This window comes from Marmota flaviventris, chromosome 2 (genome assembly GCF_047511675.1).
Source record: "Marmota flaviventris isolate mMarFla1 chromosome 2, mMarFla1.hap1, whole genome shotgun sequence".
NCBI lineage: Eukaryota > Metazoa > Chordata > Mammalia > Rodentia > Sciuridae > Marmota > Marmota flaviventris.
The window spans coordinates 68,465,295-68,484,580 of record NC_092499.1 but is presented as its reverse complement, the minus strand read 5'-3'; the positions used below and the strand labels follow the sequence as shown (position 1 = coordinate 68,484,580).

Below are 19,286 nucleotides of genomic sequence, written 5' to 3'. Positions count from 1 at the left end.
TGCTGCCTCCTTTGTCTATCATGTTGAAATGTCCTTTTTAGCTTATATTTCAGCAGTGCTTTTCTGCTCTGCCATAAAATGTCAAAAAATTTGAACCTGTGCCATCGTGTTAGAAAGGTAGAATTGGAATTCTTCATAGACTGTCAAGAATCATTATATAAGCCTTTGGGCCAAAGAGATGACTGGTGATGGTGAGGGTGTTAGACTGTGTGACAAGGACTCTCCAGGGGTAGTATGTGGTTCTGTAGGGATGTTCACTTTTGACTTTCGTTGATGAGGCTGTTTTACAGTTGTTGTGGGGGAGGTTAACTTGAAGAAAATTGATAGTGGCAGATGACTCTTATCTAACAGAGATTTAAGGAAATTTTGTCAAGTAAATAATTCCTGCTTGATTTCTGCTCCTTAGAAAAGATAATCCTAAACATTACCTTTTATTGCAGGATTTCTCAGCCTTGGCACTATCACTATTAACTTTTGGGCTGGATAGTTCTTTGTCATGGGGGCTTATTCTATGCATTGTAGGGTGTTTAGTTGCACCCCTGATCTCTACCCACTAGATGCCAGTAGCATCTTAGTTAAAACTGCACCTGTATCTGTTCTTGCTTGTGCTTTTTACATATCTAAGTAGCTATAATTATTTTACTAGTATCTATCCATCAGAACCAGAGAGACTTCAATGGTATATTGCTACTTTTTCTTCTTTCATTAACACTTAAGTGCTGATTTCTTCTGCATAGAGACTGAGATATGTCTCCCCTTAGATATTAGAGTTAATGTTGATGGAGGATGGTGTGAGTTCTATGTATGTAGTTCTGGTATTCAGGGACAGTGAGTGTTCCTCCAGCGATCTATTTTGGTCTCACTTTGTTCGGGAATCCTTACTTAGAAGGTATATGTAACTCATGGGGATGGAGAGAAACTGGCGGCAGCTTCAACTCAAGGAAGTTTCGGATGATTTAGAAGATTTTAAGATTAGGAAGTTGTTCTGTTACAACATTTAGACTTTCTGGAATTTACAGGCTTCTTACCATTTAATTCACCACAGCTTCATGACCCTAAAATGAAGACTGATGAGGGAATGTTCACTTTTTCTCTCCATTTTTCTCTTTTGTAGTTTCTTAATTTCAGTCATTGTTGACCTTTGCTTTTATTCTGCTTTTCATGGTAGGGTTCTTCAGTTAGTGGCTAACCCAGAAAATGAAGACAGGGCACAAAATTTTAGGGGACTTAACCAATGGGCTTGACTCACTCCCTGATTTGAAAACTTTCTACCCTATTGCTTTAGTTATGAACAGTTAGTTCTTGCTGGTTATGGTTTAAAAGGGCCTGAATGCCTGCTTTTAAACAGACCTTTCTAATTGGAAGAACTTCCCCATCAAGGCAATTGCAAAGATAAGTCTGCTTCTTAGGAAAAGTTTAGGAGATTCAGTGTAACTGATCTCCAGCTATAATCTTTTTTTTTTTTTTTTTAATATTTATTTTTTAGTTGTAGTTGGACACAATACCTTTATTTTATTTATTTATTTTTATGTGGTGCTGAGGATTGAACCCAGGATCTCCCATGTGCTAGGCGAGTGCTCTAGCACTGAGCCATAACCCCAGCCCTCCAGCTGTAATCTTTTTGTGTGTGTGTGTGTGTGTGCACTCGCATGCGCGGGGTACTATGGCCTATGCCTATAATCCCAGCAGCTCAGAAGGTGAGGCAGGAGAATCATAAATTCAAAGCCAGCTTCAGCATCCTAGCGAGTCCCTAAGCAACTTAGTGAGACACTGTCTCAAAATAAAAAATAAAAAGGGCTGGGGATGTGGCTCAGTAGTAAAGCACCCTAGTTTAAAAAATCCCTGGTACAAAAAAAAAAAATTGCAAAGTTAGATTTATTTAAATTATAGAATAGAAATATGGAACAGTTCTTTGTTGTTAACCTACTGAACTAGAACACCACTTTCCACCTGTACCACCTGTGGTACTAGGTTCCCATAGCTTGCCACATGCTGGGTGTATTTTTTGTCCTTAGGCTCCCTACTTTAGGTTTCAAAATGCTCACTTACTCTAGAATCTTTGTAAGAATTGCTAAGTAAATTCATTGTATCAGAATGAAATCTGCTCAGTGCCTTAGGATATTTGTAGTGGGCAGTCTTTCCATTTCCATTTTACAGCCCCAAAGCTCAGCCCTTTATGTGTGGCCCTGGTATTTTCTCTGTGCCTTATGTTAATGTATCTAGAATCCAATCACTTTGTACCAACCTACAATCAACACTGTAATCCAAACAGCAGCAGCATCTCTGCCTGGACTTTGGCAATTGCAGTCGTTTCTTGCTGGTATACCTGACTTTCATCCCTGCTGTGTGTTCTCAATTCAGCAACCAGAACAACCTTTTAAAAACCTGAGTCTGATCATGGCAGACCTGTTCAAAACCCTCTCAGGGCTTCCTATCACATTCAGAATAAGACAGTTCACCTGATCTGGTTAAACTGCTTCCCTTTACTAGTTGGAACTCATTTGCTTACTCAGGGTCATCACTCTTTTGTTCATCTTTCTGCCACTTGTCCTTAAGGAAAGTCACATGACTTCTGTGAATAAGAAAGCTCTCCTAGTTCACCAGGTGATTGAGTCTCAGAATTGTTCTTTGTTTTCACCATCTTTATCTGCTATTGTCTTTCCACTTTTTAGGCTCCTTTTATGTTGTGCTAGTAAGTTATTTCATGAGTTTTGTTTCAGCTGGGAAAAGTGAAGTAGAACCAGTGGAAACCTTTACCTACCCTTTTTTTTGGAGAGCACTGAGAGACACAGAACTTTTACTTCTTGCCCTGTTGTTTGTGCCTTTTCCCTCCCTTCCTTCCTTCCTTCCTTTCTTTCTTTTTTTTTTTTTTTGTACAGTGTGGGGAATTGAACGCAAGGGGTGCTTTACCACTGAGCTACATCCCCAGCATTTTTTTATTTTTTGAGACAGGATCTTGCTAAATTGTTAAAGTCCTCCTAAGTTGCCAGAGTTACAAGCATGCACCACTATGCCTGTCTTAATTCTCTTGAAATATATTCTTGTAAAGAGTATGGATTTGAGAAACAAGGTCACTAACTAGATAAAAATTGGAAGGCTAGGAGATGACTTCTTGTACCATTCAACAATCTTGATGTTTACCAGAGCAGTCCAAATGAGCTTTTTCTTTTAACTTCTATGCCTGTTTATGACAGTTTTTGTAAAGCATGGAGAAGTAGAGCCAGGAGTACCCCAATTAGAATGAGGGTCTATGTTTATTTGTTATGTCAAGTGCAGTTCAGGGTAAGATGAAAAAAGATAGGCAAAACTGGATCTCCAAGAGAGACAAATCCTGTTCAGATGTAATTATATATATCATAATTGGGCAAAGTTGAGCTATTTTAAATATTTGTTTATGGATGTAATTTAACTTGCTTAATGTTGTATGTTGTTGAGAAGTTATATGTTGATAAATGGGTTATCTGAGTTTCATTTGAGGTTATTCTTTAAACCTTGCATTATATTTTTATAAGGAAAATTCTTATGTGAATTAGAATGCCATTTGTAAGTTCATGTTGAATTTGCAGTGGAATTCACTGATTTATTATTGAGCCTTATGTGGACACTCTGGTCTTCTTACTATGGTGGGTTGAGCAAAAGGTACGAGCTTGAGTTCTTCCCTATAAAAGTTTTCATGACAGCATCTGGTGAGTGGAAAGGCTGAAAAAGATTAGAACCAGCACCTTCTAGAAATTTTGTTCAGATTTTTACTTATTCACTGTATGATTTAGAATGTCATCAACTAATACATTTTATTTTATTTGGAGGGTTGATGGGGATTGAACCCAGGACTTTGTGCATGGTAGGCAAATGCTCTACCACTGAGCTATACACCCAGCTGACTTATTTATTTTGAGACAGATGCCCACACTGACCTGAAACTCATGATTTTCCTATCTCAGACGCCTGAGTAGCTGGGATTGCGGACATGTATCATGATGGCTGGCCGAACTTAATACATTTTAAATTGACTGTCCTCACACCCCCAGCCTAGACATCATCAATGGGTGTTAAAAGGATCCATATCAACTTAAAATTTAGAAAATTGATGAGATGATCATCGTACATTATATCCTAGAATCATTTAGTGAAAGTATTTTTAATTTAAGAGAAATACATCTAATAATCCATGTCACTTATTTATGCTTGAAACATGAAGTGTTATCTTTAACCTTTCTTTTTTCTCTAGGCAAATAAGGGAGAGATTGAAGAACCAAGTCATTCAGATGAAGGAGCAAGTACCTGACTTCACCCCAGGCCTGGCAATTTTACAGGTATTATCATAGTATATTTCTTCTAATGACCTCCCTGAAGACACATGGTAGCAATTCAGGCAAAAGCACTTCAGACTTCTTCCTCCATTTTTTTCTTTATTGGCTTTTGTGAAACCCCATGCCTTTACAGTTTCTCTTAGCAGACAACTCCTTTTTTTTTCCTCAAATTCCATGTGCTGGTTTAAGCTGTCCCCTGGCCCTTTCTCTGGATGCCTTTTCCCCAGACCAGTGTCTCTTAACCTTTGATCTTCATAGAACCCTTTATGCTCTTCAAAATTTAAGACCCCAAGGAGCTTTTATTTATATGGTCTTACCTATTCGTATTTACTGTATTGGAAATGAAAACTACGTTTTAAAAATATTCGTTCATGTTAAAATTCCAATAGGAAGTTATTATTCTGTAAAATAAATGGAAAAAAAACCTTTTTGATAATAGAATTTAATGAGAAGAGGGGCATTATTTTACATGCTTCGTAGAGCTCTACTGTCTGATGTAAAGATGTGGTAGAGTTGAAGAGGGGGGATTCCCAACCACGTCTGCATCCAGTCTCTTGCTGAGTGGTGGTCTGGTTGAAATGTAGGAAGAGAATCTGGCCTCATTCAGATGTGTAGCTGTTAAGGGAAGATTTTTTTTTTTTTTAATATATAGTTGTCCAGATAATTGTAGATATTTTTCTTTGATACTGTACCAGGATTCACTGAGTGAAGTTTTCAAAGGTTAGTCACAATGTAGAATTTGAAAGTCTCTCAGTGAACATTCTTCATGTTTTGTAATTTCTTTTAGTATTTTCATGCTTTGTTACTTCAAAGTAACAAAGCATGAAAATGTTACAAAACAGGAATGGATATTGACCCATGACTGGTTTTGTAACATCCTTCATTCCTCATTTGGAAAACAATGGTTCCCTGAATTAGGCAGATTTTCTAAATGCTAACATTCTTCATTATTCAATTAAAAAAAAAAAATGGTATCACCAGCAAGCTCATCAGAAAAGTCTTTAAGTATTAAAAAGCTGTCAAATTCACAAAGGTCGATTAAAAAGTTCTAATCTTTGCTTGATTTTTTTTTTTTTTTTTTTTTTTTTTGATGCTGGAAGTTGAACCCAGGATCTTGTGCCTGCTCAGCACATCTCTACCACCAAGCTGAACCCCTAGCCTAGAAGTGTTATCATTGGCAGCAAATGCAATTTGTTGTTCTCCTTGAAGTTCTTACTTGTTTTATTCAGTTTTGATAAAATATTTGACAATCATGTTTTTCCAACTATTCTTATAAGTAAACATGGTGTTCCAGGGACTGGGGCTGGGGCTCAGTGGTAGAGAGCTTGCCTAGCATGTGTGAGGCACTGGGTTCAATTCTCAGCACCACATATAAATAAATTAATTAAATTAAATAATTAATTAAATAAAGGTCCATCAACAACTAAAAGAAAAAAAAATCTTTTTTTTTTTAATTAAAAAAAAAAAAAAAAAACAGTGGTGTTCCATAGAAAAATGCATCTTGTTCAGCTGCCAAGGCACAAAAGCCCAAGTGCTTTTCCTACTGACAGCCACTGTACTTCCCTGGGCAGCAGAAGTACTTTATGAATGCTTCTTGATTCTTTACACAGAATAATAAAAAGACATGTGTTCAAGGGTTGAGGTTTAATAAAATCAGTAATTTGTATTACTTCAAGAGCATTCCTAAGTGAAACTGTTATCTGTTTTTACTAAGATTTATGTGTCAGTGAAAGATACCTTAGCAACCAGAGTATGGTTTGGTACCCTTGTCTCAATTTATGCTATCACCAACAGTCTTACCCAGCATTATTTTTGTGCTATCAGTATAGAAGTTAACACAATGAAACAGCAAACAACATAGTAGTATGTGAAGTTGTCAGAATATAAATGGAGTCACTGTGTCAAACCTTGACAAATGAAGCCAGAAAAGGCCATGAAGGGAGAGTTCTCATGCTTAATTGCCTGATAAGAACTATCATCAACTGGGAGTGGTGGTGCATGCCTCAATCCTTGCAACTCAGGGGGTTGAGGCAGGGATATCATAAGTTCAAGGCCAGCCTCAGCAACTTAGTGAGACCCTGTCTATCTATCACCAAAGACTGCCCAAAGCACAGACTTGCACAAAGCCAAAGTACTACAGCCTCACCCAGAAAATACTTCTGCAAGTTTATCTACCCAGCAACTGCCTACCCAACATTAGATGCCACCTTTGTTATTGATCCTTGTGGCCAAGGGTGATTGTTTCAAAACAACTAATGGAACACTCATTTTGCCTTTAAAAACCCTTGTTTGCCTTTACTTCTCTGAATATGCACATAGTTTGCTGTGGCAGGTATATTTCTATTGCAATACTCATTCTGGAATAAATTTATTATCTTTGGAGAATCTCTCTTCATTTTTTACTTAGATGGAATGTTATTTAGATACAAATTTTATTATGAAAATAATTTGGCCCTCAGATTTATCTTCATTTAATGGTAATTTTTCTCCTTTAAGTTTTTTTTATTTTAATCATCCTGTATTAGTTGTACCTATTAGTGGGATTTAGTGTAATATTTTAGCACATGCATACAGCGTCCACTAATCAAATTCAATCTCCCTTTATCCATCCACTCCCACACCCTTCCAAACTTCTAGAACTCAGATCAACTTTGTTTAGCTTCCACATTTGGGAGAGAACTTGCAATACTTGTCTTTCTGTGTCTGGCTTGTTTCACTTAATATAATATCCTTTAGTTCTATCCATTTTACTATTTAATGACAGATTTCATTCTTCTTTATTTTTGAACAAAATCCATTGTGCATATATATTTATCACATTTTCTTTTTCTACTCATCTGTTGATAGACACCTAAACCAATTCCATATCTTTTTAAAACTGTATTGGAGATTGATCCTAAAGATACTCTACCACTGAACTACAACTCCAGCTCTTTTAATTATTTTATTTATTTACTTATTTATTTTTTGGTACTGGCTGAATCCAAGGGAGCTTTACCCCTGAGCTACATCCCCAGTCCTTTTTATTTATTTTTTTAAATTTTGAGACAGGTTCTTGGTACTTTGCTGAGGCTGGTCTCAGACTTGGAGTCCTCCCACCTCAGCCTCCTGAGTTGCTGGTATTTCAGGTGTATAGCACTGTGCCCAGCTTGATTCCCCATCTTAGCTAGAATGAATAGTGTGCTAATAAACAGGTATCTTTTTGGTATGATGATTTCATTTCCTTTGGCTATATACCCAGAAGGGGGGTAGCTAGATCATTGTTTATTATCAAAAACAAAACAAGTGCTGGTGAGGATGTAGAGAAAAGGGAACTCTCATGCCCTGACAGAGAGAATGTAAATTAGTTCAGGCATTATGGGGAATGGTATAGATGTTCCCCCCAAAGTCACAGATCTTTGAAAAGGTGTTGGGATCCCTCAAGAGTGCACAGGATACACTTTGAGAACTATTGCCCTAGGTGGTTCAGTTACTGTGAACTCTGGATCCCTTCTGAGATCCAGACTCATCGTTCCTGGAGAGAACATCCCTTGTCTCCCTTCCTTCTCTAGCCTCCTTTGCTGTTGTTTGTCTTCTCCTGATACCTAAACCATATGAATGGCTTAGGGTTCAGCCCTCATATCTTTTCTCCATCTTAATTTTTCCCTAAGTGACCTTACCCAGTCCCATAGTTTCATGAGGGAATACTTCCAAATTTAGGTCTCTAACTGGAGTTTCTTCCCTGAGTTTGATTGCATCCAGAAGGGAGGCAATTGATAAATATTTGTATGGGCAAAGGTATAATTGATTGTTGGAAGGTTTGATTTGGATGACAGGATCTCACAGTTTTCCTTTGAAACTCCCTTAAAACACCAGCTTCCTGCCTCATGTTCTTTCTATTTGTATGTCTCCACATATATCATCTAACCCCTTGCTAAGTTTCCTTTCCTTGTTTATTAAGAATTTCAGCATGAATGCTACTCAAATTCCCCTCCCATTACAGTGTATCTCACAGGCCTTAGGTGAGGGAAAAGGTACAGAGGGCCTGTCCCTCAGTATGTGGTGTGTTCTCTGCTATGGTGAGTTTTTCTTTTTTTTTTTTCTTTTTGCAAATTACTAAGAAAGTAATAGGTTGTGGGTGTATACTTGGTACATTTGGGGACTGGTTATTTCTTGGCTTATTATTGTTTGTTGTAGAAAGAAAGTAAATGTCATAGGTGAGAAATCTGTTTCTGGACTGAGAGTATAGCTCAGTGATTGATAGAGTGCTTGCCTGACACGTGTAAGATCCTGGGTTCTGTCTCCAGCACTGGAAAAACAACCACCCAAACAAAAAGCCAAATCTGTTTCTGTAAACTGTTAAATAAAAATTATAGTAGGTCTTTATCTGGGCTAAGATCCTGCACTAGGCCCCATCAGTTAAATCTAAAAATCAAAATGGAATCACTAATGCTGATGTTCCCTGCTACCAAGCTGAAACTACGATGTTTATCTGATCTTCTGAGAATTTAGGACTAGAGAGATAGTAATGACCTTTCCCAGAGAGGCCAGTTTCGATTAATATTGCAGTTCCCTCTGCCTTAATCCTTTTGCCAAAACAGGTAACCTGATGTTAATTAACCAATCAGCTACATTTCTGTCATTCTAACTCCCTGTCCTAGTCTACAAGGAAAGTCATTTTGAAATCTCTCTCTCTCTTACACACACACACACACACACACACACATTTTATTTGTTTGTTTTTTTAGTGGTGCTGGGGATCAAACTCAGAACCTAGTGCATGCTAGGCAAGTGCTCTACCACTGAGATACATCCCTAGTCCTTTTTGTTTTTTTGTTTCTGCTCCTTTTGAGCCCATTTCTGTTTATAAAACCAGCCTCCTCTGCTCAGCTCATTGGAACACTGATGCTATTTTATTGCCCAATTCCAGAATTGCAAATAACCAATTAAGATCTTTAAACTATTGAAATGTTGTACTTTGACAAAGCCTTTTCTTAGCAACTTTTTTTTCTCCTTTTAAAAAATCTACTTCCAGAATTGACTTTAAATGCATTGATTACAAGAGTTTTTATTATGTAAATACTGTTCTACAGCTTGTCTCCATGTCCTTGCTGATAAAACAGTGGTAGGATATTTCAGTCTTGTACTTTAGCACTGAGTCGGCACTTTCAAGGCTTACGTAATCTGTTCCAATCACATCTCTCATTTTCACAATTCTAGCGATGCTTGCACCACCATCTTCCTGTGTGACCATGCCAGATGCCTGAGGTCCTCTCTTAGAGCGTCTCTCTGCCCCACTCTCTGTGATTCTGACTCTTAAACTCTGAGAGTCTGCACCCTCCTCTTGATTCTTGCTGCTCCTGCCCATGAGCCATTACAGTCAGCACTCACTGCTTCTAAGCTTCTGATGTAGACTCCTCCTCTCTGTCCTCTTGACTACAGTAGCAGTGCTTGTTAAAATGCATATCTGATCACAACTGTCCAACTACATCTAGAGATGACAGTACTAATCACATATCATCCAGTGTCTACTACAGTTTAATGATCTGCCTGTAATCCCAGTGACTCCCAAGTTCAAGGCCAGCCTCTATAATTTAGTGAGATCCTATATAAAATAAAAAATAAGAAGGGCTGAGGATGTAGCTCAGTGGTTTAATTCCTAGCAAACCCCCCCCCAAAAAAAAATAAAACAAACTTGAGTTTTTATGAATTTCAAATAAGGCTGTAATTCTATTCTTTAGTACATAAAATATATTTGTTTCTTTTTGGTACTAGGGATTGAACTCAGGGGCACTCGACCACTAAGCCACATCCCCAGCCCTGTTTTGTATTTTATTTAGAGATGGGGGTCTTACTGAGTTGCTTAGTATCTCACTTTTGCTGAGGCTGGCTTTGAACTTGCGATCCTTCTGTCTCAGCCTCCCGAGCTGCTGGGATTACAGGCGTGTGCCACCACACCTGGCAAAATATCTTAATTATTAATAACATAATATCTAATATTTGCTTCCTATCAGAATTTATTTTGAGTGCTTTACATGTAGTAATTCGCTCAGTTTCCACAAAATATGTGGACCAAAAAAAAGAAAGAAAAAGAAAAAGTAATAAATTTAACTGACCTGAGTATCTTTAAAAAGTTCCTAAGACAGAAATAAAAATTAATGAGTAGGGGCTGGGGTTGTGGCTCAGTGACAGAGCACTTGCCTTGCACGTGTGAGGCACTGAGTTTGACCCTCAACATCACATAAAAATAAATAAACAAAACAAAGATATTGTATTCATGTATAACTAAAAAATTTTTTAAAAATTAATGAGTAGACCAATACCCAAGATATTTTCTGGTATAAAAATAGGGATTAGTAAACTGTGGCCCATGTCTAAACATTGCCCAGATTGTAACCAGTTAAAAAAAGAAGTTGCAGCAGCTGTGACAGGGTATTTGCCCCATAAAGCCTGAAATATACCCTATCTGGTCCTTTGCAAACTCCTTATGTTAAAAAAAAAAAGAAAAGAAAAGAAAGAAAGATATCCTGTTCTGGAATAGGGCTTTTTTTTTTTGTGGGGGGATGATATAATGCATAGCTACTTTGAAGGAAGAGATTAGCATTCCTGATAAAATGCTGAAGCACTGTTCTTGATAAACTAATGGGATTAAGATTTGTTCTGAGACACCAGTCTTCCACCCACCCACTTGACTGCCAGTCAAGAATCTAATGTTCTTTAACTAAATATTCTTGCACCTAGTCCATCAATGATTGTGTAACTATTTTTCCATATAAAATGCCTAAAACTGGAGGTATAGTTCAGTGGTAGAGTGCTTGTCTAGCATGTGTGTGAGGCCCTGGGTTCAATCCCGAGCAACAGAAGAATAAAATAAAATGCATATACTGAGAGTAATCTTTGAAATGATCCCTTAGATATCTCTTCCTTTACATTTGGATTATGTTAAAATGTGGGCATAAACTCATGACTAAGGCTTCTTTGCAACTAGTGGCAGTTTTGGAGTTTTAGAAAAATTCCTTCATAAATATTAAGGCAGAAAATAGTACTATTTTTTTTAACTATTTTAATATATAAAATAGTTAATATATAAAGACTTTAGACTTGTCTTCTGGCTGGGCACAGTGTTGCATACCTGTAATCCCAGCAGCTCAGGAGGCTGAAGCAGGAGGATCACAAGTTCAAAGCCAGCTGCAGCAACTTAGGGAGGCCCTAAGCAACTCAAGTGAGACCCTGTCTCTAAATAAAATATAAAAAAGGGCTGGGATGTGGCTTAGTGGTTGAGTGCCCCTGGTTCAATCCCTGGACTAAACAAAAAAGAAAATAGATTTGTCTTCTGTAGATGCCAAAGACAACGTCTCTGAAGGAACACACTATATGGATTCAATTTGACATGACTGTAGCCATTCTTGAATTGTAGTCTCATGATTGCCCCAGAATAACCCTAGCCAGTTGTTCCTATATAGTTTTCCAGCAAGCTACAAATAGACAAAATCATTAGAGTGTTATGTGGAGCTTCCCAGCTGGCCCCTTGCCCCAGGGGCTCATCAGACTCTTTTGATGTTAGCATAAGATAAACCAGGTACATTCCAGATGGGATAAAGTCATTGTCCTAACCTAGATATGCCTCTCTTCCTGACCCAAACTGTGGGATCTAATTGGTCGTGTTGCCATCCAAGACACACTTCTGTCACTAAGTCCCCAAATAAATTGCATTCTGCAATACTGGATCTGTCTGCCTCTTATTCTTTAGTTTTACAGTACTTTGGGGTCAGTCCTCATATACTAGAACTAGTTTCTTCTGGAACACACTGGGATTCCAAATTTAGCCAAGGTTCTTCAAATACAAAGGACAGCAAAAAATATTTTCAGGTATATATAGACTCAGAAAAATGCCTGTATACCTTTCCTGGAATCATGACTTATGGTAGTATTTCAGCTGCTTGAGAGATAATTGAAGAGAAACTCTGAAGTAGAGAAGTAGTTTAAAAAGGACTGGTAGGTACACTGAATGTAGCTTGGTGGTAGAGCACTTGCTTATAATATGCAAGGCTCTGGGTTCAGTCCCCAGCCCTGCAAAAAAAAAACAGACAAATCCCCCCAAACCAATTTCCCCTAACAGGACTCTTCTGATTCTCTCAAAACTCAAATTAACTTTACAGAAAACTTAGAACTACATATGGAAGGGATGTCTGAAGCCAGGATTCAGGCCATGTCCTGATGTGCAAGGGCAGCATCTGTGTGGCAGGGTCTGGCAGTACAGTTGCACAGGTTCTGTGGTCCTGTTCAGAGGAGCAGGGCTCTAGTCATCTTTGGAATCAAGGCACCTACTGCTTTTCCCTCTGCAGTTTGGGGAGAAACCATACTTGTAGTGTTTTTTTAACCTCAAAAGAGAGAAAGGTTGACTACTAGAGTGCGGAAAAATACTTGGAAAATTAAATTTTACAGATAAATGCTTATAATGGAAAACTTTCAATATGTTCATAATTAAGAAAATGGAGGGAACACAGGGAGCCACAGCAGAGTGACCCGAAGGGGTTGGCTCCTGCACTGACTTTCCTCTGCTGTGAGGGTGGCAGACTGCCCTCTGCCTGTCTTGGCTGTGTGTTCTGTGAACGAGGTCCTCTTCTTGGTTGCTCTTTGTGTGGCTGGGCACCAGAGCTTTCCAATGGCCTGAGTATGGGGGAAGGCAGGGTACTTTGCCTTTCGGGTGTCTTTTTTGCCTGACAATAATTTCATAGCCCTCCATGCCTTATTCTGGTATGTCAGCAGAAATTCCATGTTTCTGGTAGCCCTGTAGCCCCCTTGCTTAGTGCTTCATTTCTAATGCAGATGCAAGTGGCCCCTACTTTTTCTTTTGGAATAGGGTCTCCCCCCATGTTGCCTAGGCTGCTTTGAACTGGGCTCAAGCGGTTCTCCCTCCTCCTGGGTAGCTGAGACTATAGGCACCAGCCACCTTTCCCAGTTTGACATTTTCTTTTAGTTTGGCCTTTTTGGTGAGAGTCAGGTGAACCTTGTTTGGGGAATGGGGGCCACCAGCGTTCATGTCCCCATCCTGTCCTGACAGCCTCCTTTTTCTCCTATAAAAGTTCTCTCCAACAAGAGAGACATGCTCGAATGTTCCTTTTATCATAACTAAAATTGTAGAAGCTTTTCTGTACACTTTGCCTTTCCCTAATTGTCTGATTTGCATGTATTCATTATTCTAGGTTGGCGACAGAGATGATTCCAATCTTTATATAAACGTGAAGCTGAAGGCTGCTGAGGAGGTAAAGCCTAGAGAAATGGTGCTGTCACCCTCCCCCACCTCCATCCCAGGTCCTGCCAGTTACCCTTTGCCCTTCCCATAGGACTTTTAGTGCCACCAGCAAACATTAGAGTATTTATTTTGCAAGTCAGAAATGGGTGACAGTGTGGCAGCCTCTGGTTTGCCCTTGAATGCTTTCTCATCCATGATTTTCTTACTTCCCAAAGAGCAGGAATAATGGATATGATGTGTGGTGACAGTGAACAAGTAAATAATGAGCGGTTGGAATGAGGGACTAAGTCTTCAGAACATGAGGGCGAAATCATGACTAACAACCTGGTTTATTTTAGTCATATCCTTAAAAGAAGCGGGCCCATATCTTAATTTCTCTTGGCATTTACCTGTTTTCAATGTTCATTTTTACAGATTGGGATCAAAGCCATTCACGTTAAATTACCAAGAACAGCTACAGAATCTGAGGTGAGCCTTAGGGAATGATTGTGAAGAGGCAGCTAGAGTGCTTTCTTCTCTGGCTTTTGTTAGTAGAATTTTAAGGACTGAGATACATAAGATCCCCAGGTAGATCTCTCTTTATAGACTTCACCTCCAGAAAATCCTTGGAAATACCCACAGAGGAAATAGTGCATCCTATGGTATGAATATTTGGTACTCAAAGCTGATTGCAGTTCCATGCTCTAGATCACCTATCCTGTCCATTAAAACTGATCCTTGACCTGTAATTACCTTCCGTTTAAAAACCAAATATGTATTTTTTTGTTTGTTTGTTGGTTTATTTCTAAAGCTGGGGATTGAAACGGTGGTCTTGTGCATGCTAGGCAAGTGTCCTACCCCTGAGCTACATCCCCAGTCCCATATTCTATTTATTGATGTTCGAGAATGGGCAAAAAAATTAGTGGTGATTAAAGTCAGAACTGTGGGCTGGGTGGTGGCGCATGCCTGTAGTCGAAATCTCTCCAGAGGCTAAGGCAAGAGGAGCGCTTATACCTACAAGTTTGAGACCAGCCTGGGCAGCATAGTGAAACCCTGTCTCAAGAGAGAAAAGGGAAAAGAAAAAAACTGTCGTCTAGGGATGTGGCTCAGTGTTAGAGCACTTGTCTAAAATATGTAAGGCCGTACATTTAATCCTCAGCACTGCAAAAATATAAAAAAGTAAAAAATAAATAAATGGAATCAGAACTGTAGTTGCCTACTTGTAGGGGGATAACTATAAAGGGTAGGAAGGAAAAAGAACTTTCTGAGGAAATGTTCTGTGCCTGCACTGTCCAATATGGTATCCTCTAACCCTAGGAAGCTGTTTTAAGTTGAATTAAAAAGAAATAATATGAAAAATTCAATTCTTCAGTTGCACTAGCTACATTTCAGGTATTCAGTAGATGTCATTGTGTTATAAGATACAAATTACAGAACATTCCTGTCATCACTGAAAGGATTATTGCACATTGCTGCTCTATATCTTTGTTGTTGTTGTTGTTCCCAAATCTTTATTATTATTATTATTACTTTTGATAATTTTGAGACAGGTCTCACTAAGCTGCTTAGAACCTCACTAAAATTGCTAAAGCTAGCCTTGAAGTTGCGATCTTCCTGCTTCAGCCTCCCAAGTCACCAGGATTATAAATGTGTACCAGAACTCTCATGCTAGATGAATAAATTTTAATCCTCATCTTCTTCCTCTTCTTCATTTAGTCAGAATGGGAATAATGCAAATTATAACTGCTTTGTTAGCAACTGCGTGTAACCAGTTGCCAATATTCTTCTTCAAATGTTTTTTGGTAAAATACTTCAACTACCTTTCAGAACAGGTTACCTTGTTATGGTGGTCTTGCCTTTTCTCCTTTCGAGGGTTGCAACCCATCCACTGAGATTCCCAGCTTTTTCATTTTTTATTTTCTCTTGGAGAGACTGCTTGAAACTGGCAGCTTCTGTGATTCCATCTTCTTTAGGATGGGCTTAATTAAGGGTAAACCTCAAAATCTACTTCCTTTTTTGCCCCACTTTGCCACAAGTTTTTAATATGCACCATGGGAGCAGCAGAAGCAGAAAGGGCTTCTCTGTATCTGGATTTTTATGGTTATAACATAGGCCTTGCTGTTGCAGTAGTGAGTTGTTAAAGCTCTTACTTTTTTGTGTGTATGTGTGTGCTGGGAATTGAACCCAGGGATGCTTTGCCACTGAGCTGTGTCCCTAGCCCTTTGTATTTTATTTTGTGAAAAGCCCAGGCTGGCTTCAAACTTGATATCCTTCTGTATTATCCTCCTGAGTCACTGGGATTACAGGCATGTGCCACTGTACCCAGCTTTTTTGTTAAGATTTCTTAGCAAACACCTGGGGAATTGTGTTAGTCAGCTTTTCTGCTGCTGTGGTAAAATGAGCTAATCAATCTATAAGGAGGAAAGATTTATTTTTGGCTCACAGTTCTCAGATTTCAGTCCATGGTCACTTGGCTCCATTGCTTTGGGCCTGCAGTGGCACAGTACATCATGGCAGGGGGTATAGAGAGAAGGCTTGCTAAACCCTTGGGGGCTGCAAAGAGAGAGAGGAAGAGGCCAGCATTCTCATATCCTCATCAAGGGCATGTCTCCATTGACCCAATTTGTTCCGTATGTCCCACCTCTTTCCTTTAGTGCCACAGACTGTGAACAAAGCCTTCAACACATGGGCATTTGGGGACATTTCAGGTCTAAACTATAGCAGGTATATTTTATGTTAAAGTAGAATTTCTCTCAGCATTCAAGGGCTAGTTACATTCTGAGAAGACTATAATTAAATTCTTTGGGAAAATGGGGCCACTTGATTTTTCCCTTGAAACATGTTTCTCCCAGCTTTTGACTTCTGTGTACATGTACTAATGTATGTGTGATCTTACTTTTAGGTGTTAAAGAGTATCACGTCCTTGAATGAAGACTCTACTGTACATGGCTTCATAGTACAGCTACCCTTAGATTCAGAGAATCCCATTAATACTGAGGCAGTTATCAATGCTATTGCACCCGAAAAGGATGTAGATGGGTGAGTGTGGCTTGGCTTCCTACACTGCATTGGATGGTTCCATTTATAATATGTCTCTGTTTGGGGAAAACGTCATATTTGTTTCTGAAGAATAGACACCTAATGATTTTTGTTTCCCCCTCATTTTTATCACTTTGTTGTTTAGATTGACTAGCATCAACGCTGGAAAACTTGCTAGAGGTGATCTCAAAGACTGTTTCATCCCTTGTACACCTAAAGGATGCTTGGAACTCATCAAAGAGACAGGTAAAAACAAAACAAATAACAAGATGGTGATGTCTCTGAGTGCCTGTGTTGACATGTGGAGTGCAGAGGAGGGCACACACTGTGGGCATAAGTGATGGATTTGATTGGCAGCAGGCCTGTTTACTAGGGGGTTTTTACCTAAAGTCACAATTTCCTGAAAACTCTGTGAAGTAGGTGCTATTATCATTCAGTAGCTAAGAAAATAGGCTCAGGGAGATGGAGTATTTTGCTTAAGAGACAACAGAACCATGATTTGAACTCAGAGTTATTTGAGTTGAAAGCAATTTATTTTTGTGAAAAAAATATCCTGTATGGTGATAAGAATTCAGAGAGTATGAAAGGGTACAAAGTGAAAAGTCCCCATCCCTGAAACTGGCACAGATAGTGGTTTCAAGACTAGACAGATGGCTGGAAATGGATATCTTGAACAGTTGGCCATATTTCCTTATTACGTAGCTAGTACCTTGGTATTTTTAATTTCATTATGAATACTTTTAGCAGAGGTTATTTTTTGCAAGGAAATGGGTCCTGTTTAAAAAAAAGTAGGCCAGAAGTTTCATATGGAAAGTTTGGCCAGCATAAATGAAATTTCTGTATGGTTGACAAGAAAAGATCAAGCCATAAGCCTTGGGACAGCTATTACAGTTCCGTCCTACAACTAAATTTATATTTTTCAGCATACTGAGCAAATGCTTATTACAATGTGATAAAAGCAAATCCCATGAACTATATAGCAGCTATCAGCTTTCTACTTCCTCTTAGTGATAATGAAGCTACCATTTGCCCTAAGTCAGCTTCAAGTCTTTTGCCGAATCCTAAAGAGCATAGTGAGGTATCTTTTATATGTGTGTATGTCTGCGTGTATTTAGCTAGCCAGCTCTTTTGGGGATTGAATCCAGGGCTTCATACATACTAGGCAAGTGTTCTACCACGGAGCTATATCCCCAACCCTGACCAAGATAAACCTTTTAAACATATTAGACTTAGAAGTCTATTTTTGAATATTCATGATGTTAATACTATATAAGATCTGATCTTTTTCTGATAAAATTGATTTTATAAATGAAGCATAATTTAAACTCAAAACTGCCTCAAGCAATGATCCACAGTCTTCAGCCTTGACTGGATCCTATGGCTTAGACAGAGTCCTCAAAACATTCTCTTTGCTTTAGTGTATGTGGGCAGCTCATTATCAGGTTCCTTGTCCATCCTTGGGCATAATAGTAATGGGATTTTGCCAGGGGATGAAATAGGACCACTGGTCTACTACTGGGTACTCACCCTAGTCATCTCTGTTGAGCACAGTAGGAGTCAGTCCTGAAAAGGATGTTAGTATATTTCCAGAAGAATGGACGCTTAGTAAGCAAAAAGAAAGCTTTCTACTATAGTTAAAATTTCCTCTTTATCGCTTCCCTGCAAATGACTCTGTGGTTCAGGTTATAAGTCAAATGAGAAACTTTGACAAGGAACTGCATGAATAAACTTAAAGCTGGAAAGAATCACCAAAACTAATCTAATTTCCTTCACTTCTCTTTACCCCATTCCATACACCCAAGTAGTTATAACCATTTTTCCCAAGTAATTTAATCTGATAACTTCTTCCATATGGTTGTTTAGCTGTATCTCAGGGTTTCTTTTTGAGTGTAGGATTTCTTCCCACTCCCCTATGACTCAGTAAATGGATCTTGGCCTAAGATGCTCTCCAAAACCATAACAAGGACAGTATACAAGTTCCTAATCTGGATGTGAAACCCTAGAGCTAAGAATCTCATTGCCAGAGAAGGAGTGTTTTTAGGAAGGTTTCTGTTCGATGCTAAGAACCTGCTTTCGTGCACTTGTTCTGTTTTTCCACTCAGGTGGCAGGCGAAGAAGGGCAGCTGCTTTGTTCCAACTCTGACGCATGCTGGCTTTTCTTTCAGGGGTGCAGATTGCTGGAAGGCATGCGGTGGTGGTCGGGCGTAGTAAAATAGTTGGTGCCCCAATGCATGACTTGCTTCTGTGGAACAATGCCACAGTGACCACCTGTCACTCCAAGACTGCCAATCTGGACAAGGAGGTAGGAGTTCTGGGATAGAGTAGGAGGTGTTCAGTGTGTGTGTGCATGCATGTGTGTACTTCACCCTCACTGTCTTGTTTAACCTCATAATGTTGTTAATATGTTTCTTTTCTCATTTTACAAGATAAGGAACAAATTCAAATTACAAACTTGCCCAAGTTTATACATTAAGATTTTGTTCTGACTGTATATTTTGAGAGTAATTTGCCTCCTGGCAAAAACAGAGGTTAGCAGTGTAGGCACTGGGATCGGCCTCTGGTATCCAGATCCTGTGTGTACTGCAGAAGAAGAAGTGTTCCAGAGAAAGTCGTGATCAGCGGACACCCATGGCAGCTTCTTCTTTTTGGGGGGAGGTACCAGGGATTGAACTCAGGGGCTCTTGATCACTGAGCTATATCTGCAGCCCTATTTTGTATTTTAT

General features: G+C 38.9%; 1 protein-coding gene across 1 annotated transcript in view; it reads left to right on the top strand.

Annotated features, from left to right (window-relative positions):
* Mthfd1 (methylenetetrahydrofolate dehydrogenase, cyclohydrolase and formyltetrahydrofolate synthetase 1) overlaps positions 1 to 19,286 on the top strand; it is a 67,882-nt gene that overhangs the window by 12,022 nt on the left and 36,574 nt on the right. The window contains exons 2-7 of the mRNA XM_027929697.2: positions 4,229 to 4,313; positions 13,496 to 13,555; positions 13,960 to 14,013; positions 16,427 to 16,563; positions 16,709 to 16,809; positions 18,729 to 18,865. Coding sequence (XP_027785498.2) covers positions 4,229 to 4,313; positions 13,496 to 13,555; positions 13,960 to 14,013; positions 16,427 to 16,563; positions 16,709 to 16,809; positions 18,729 to 18,865 — 574 coding nt within the window. The remainder of the gene's footprint in view (positions 1 to 4,228; positions 4,314 to 13,495; positions 13,556 to 13,959; positions 14,014 to 16,426; positions 16,564 to 16,708; positions 16,810 to 18,728; positions 18,866 to 19,286) is intronic.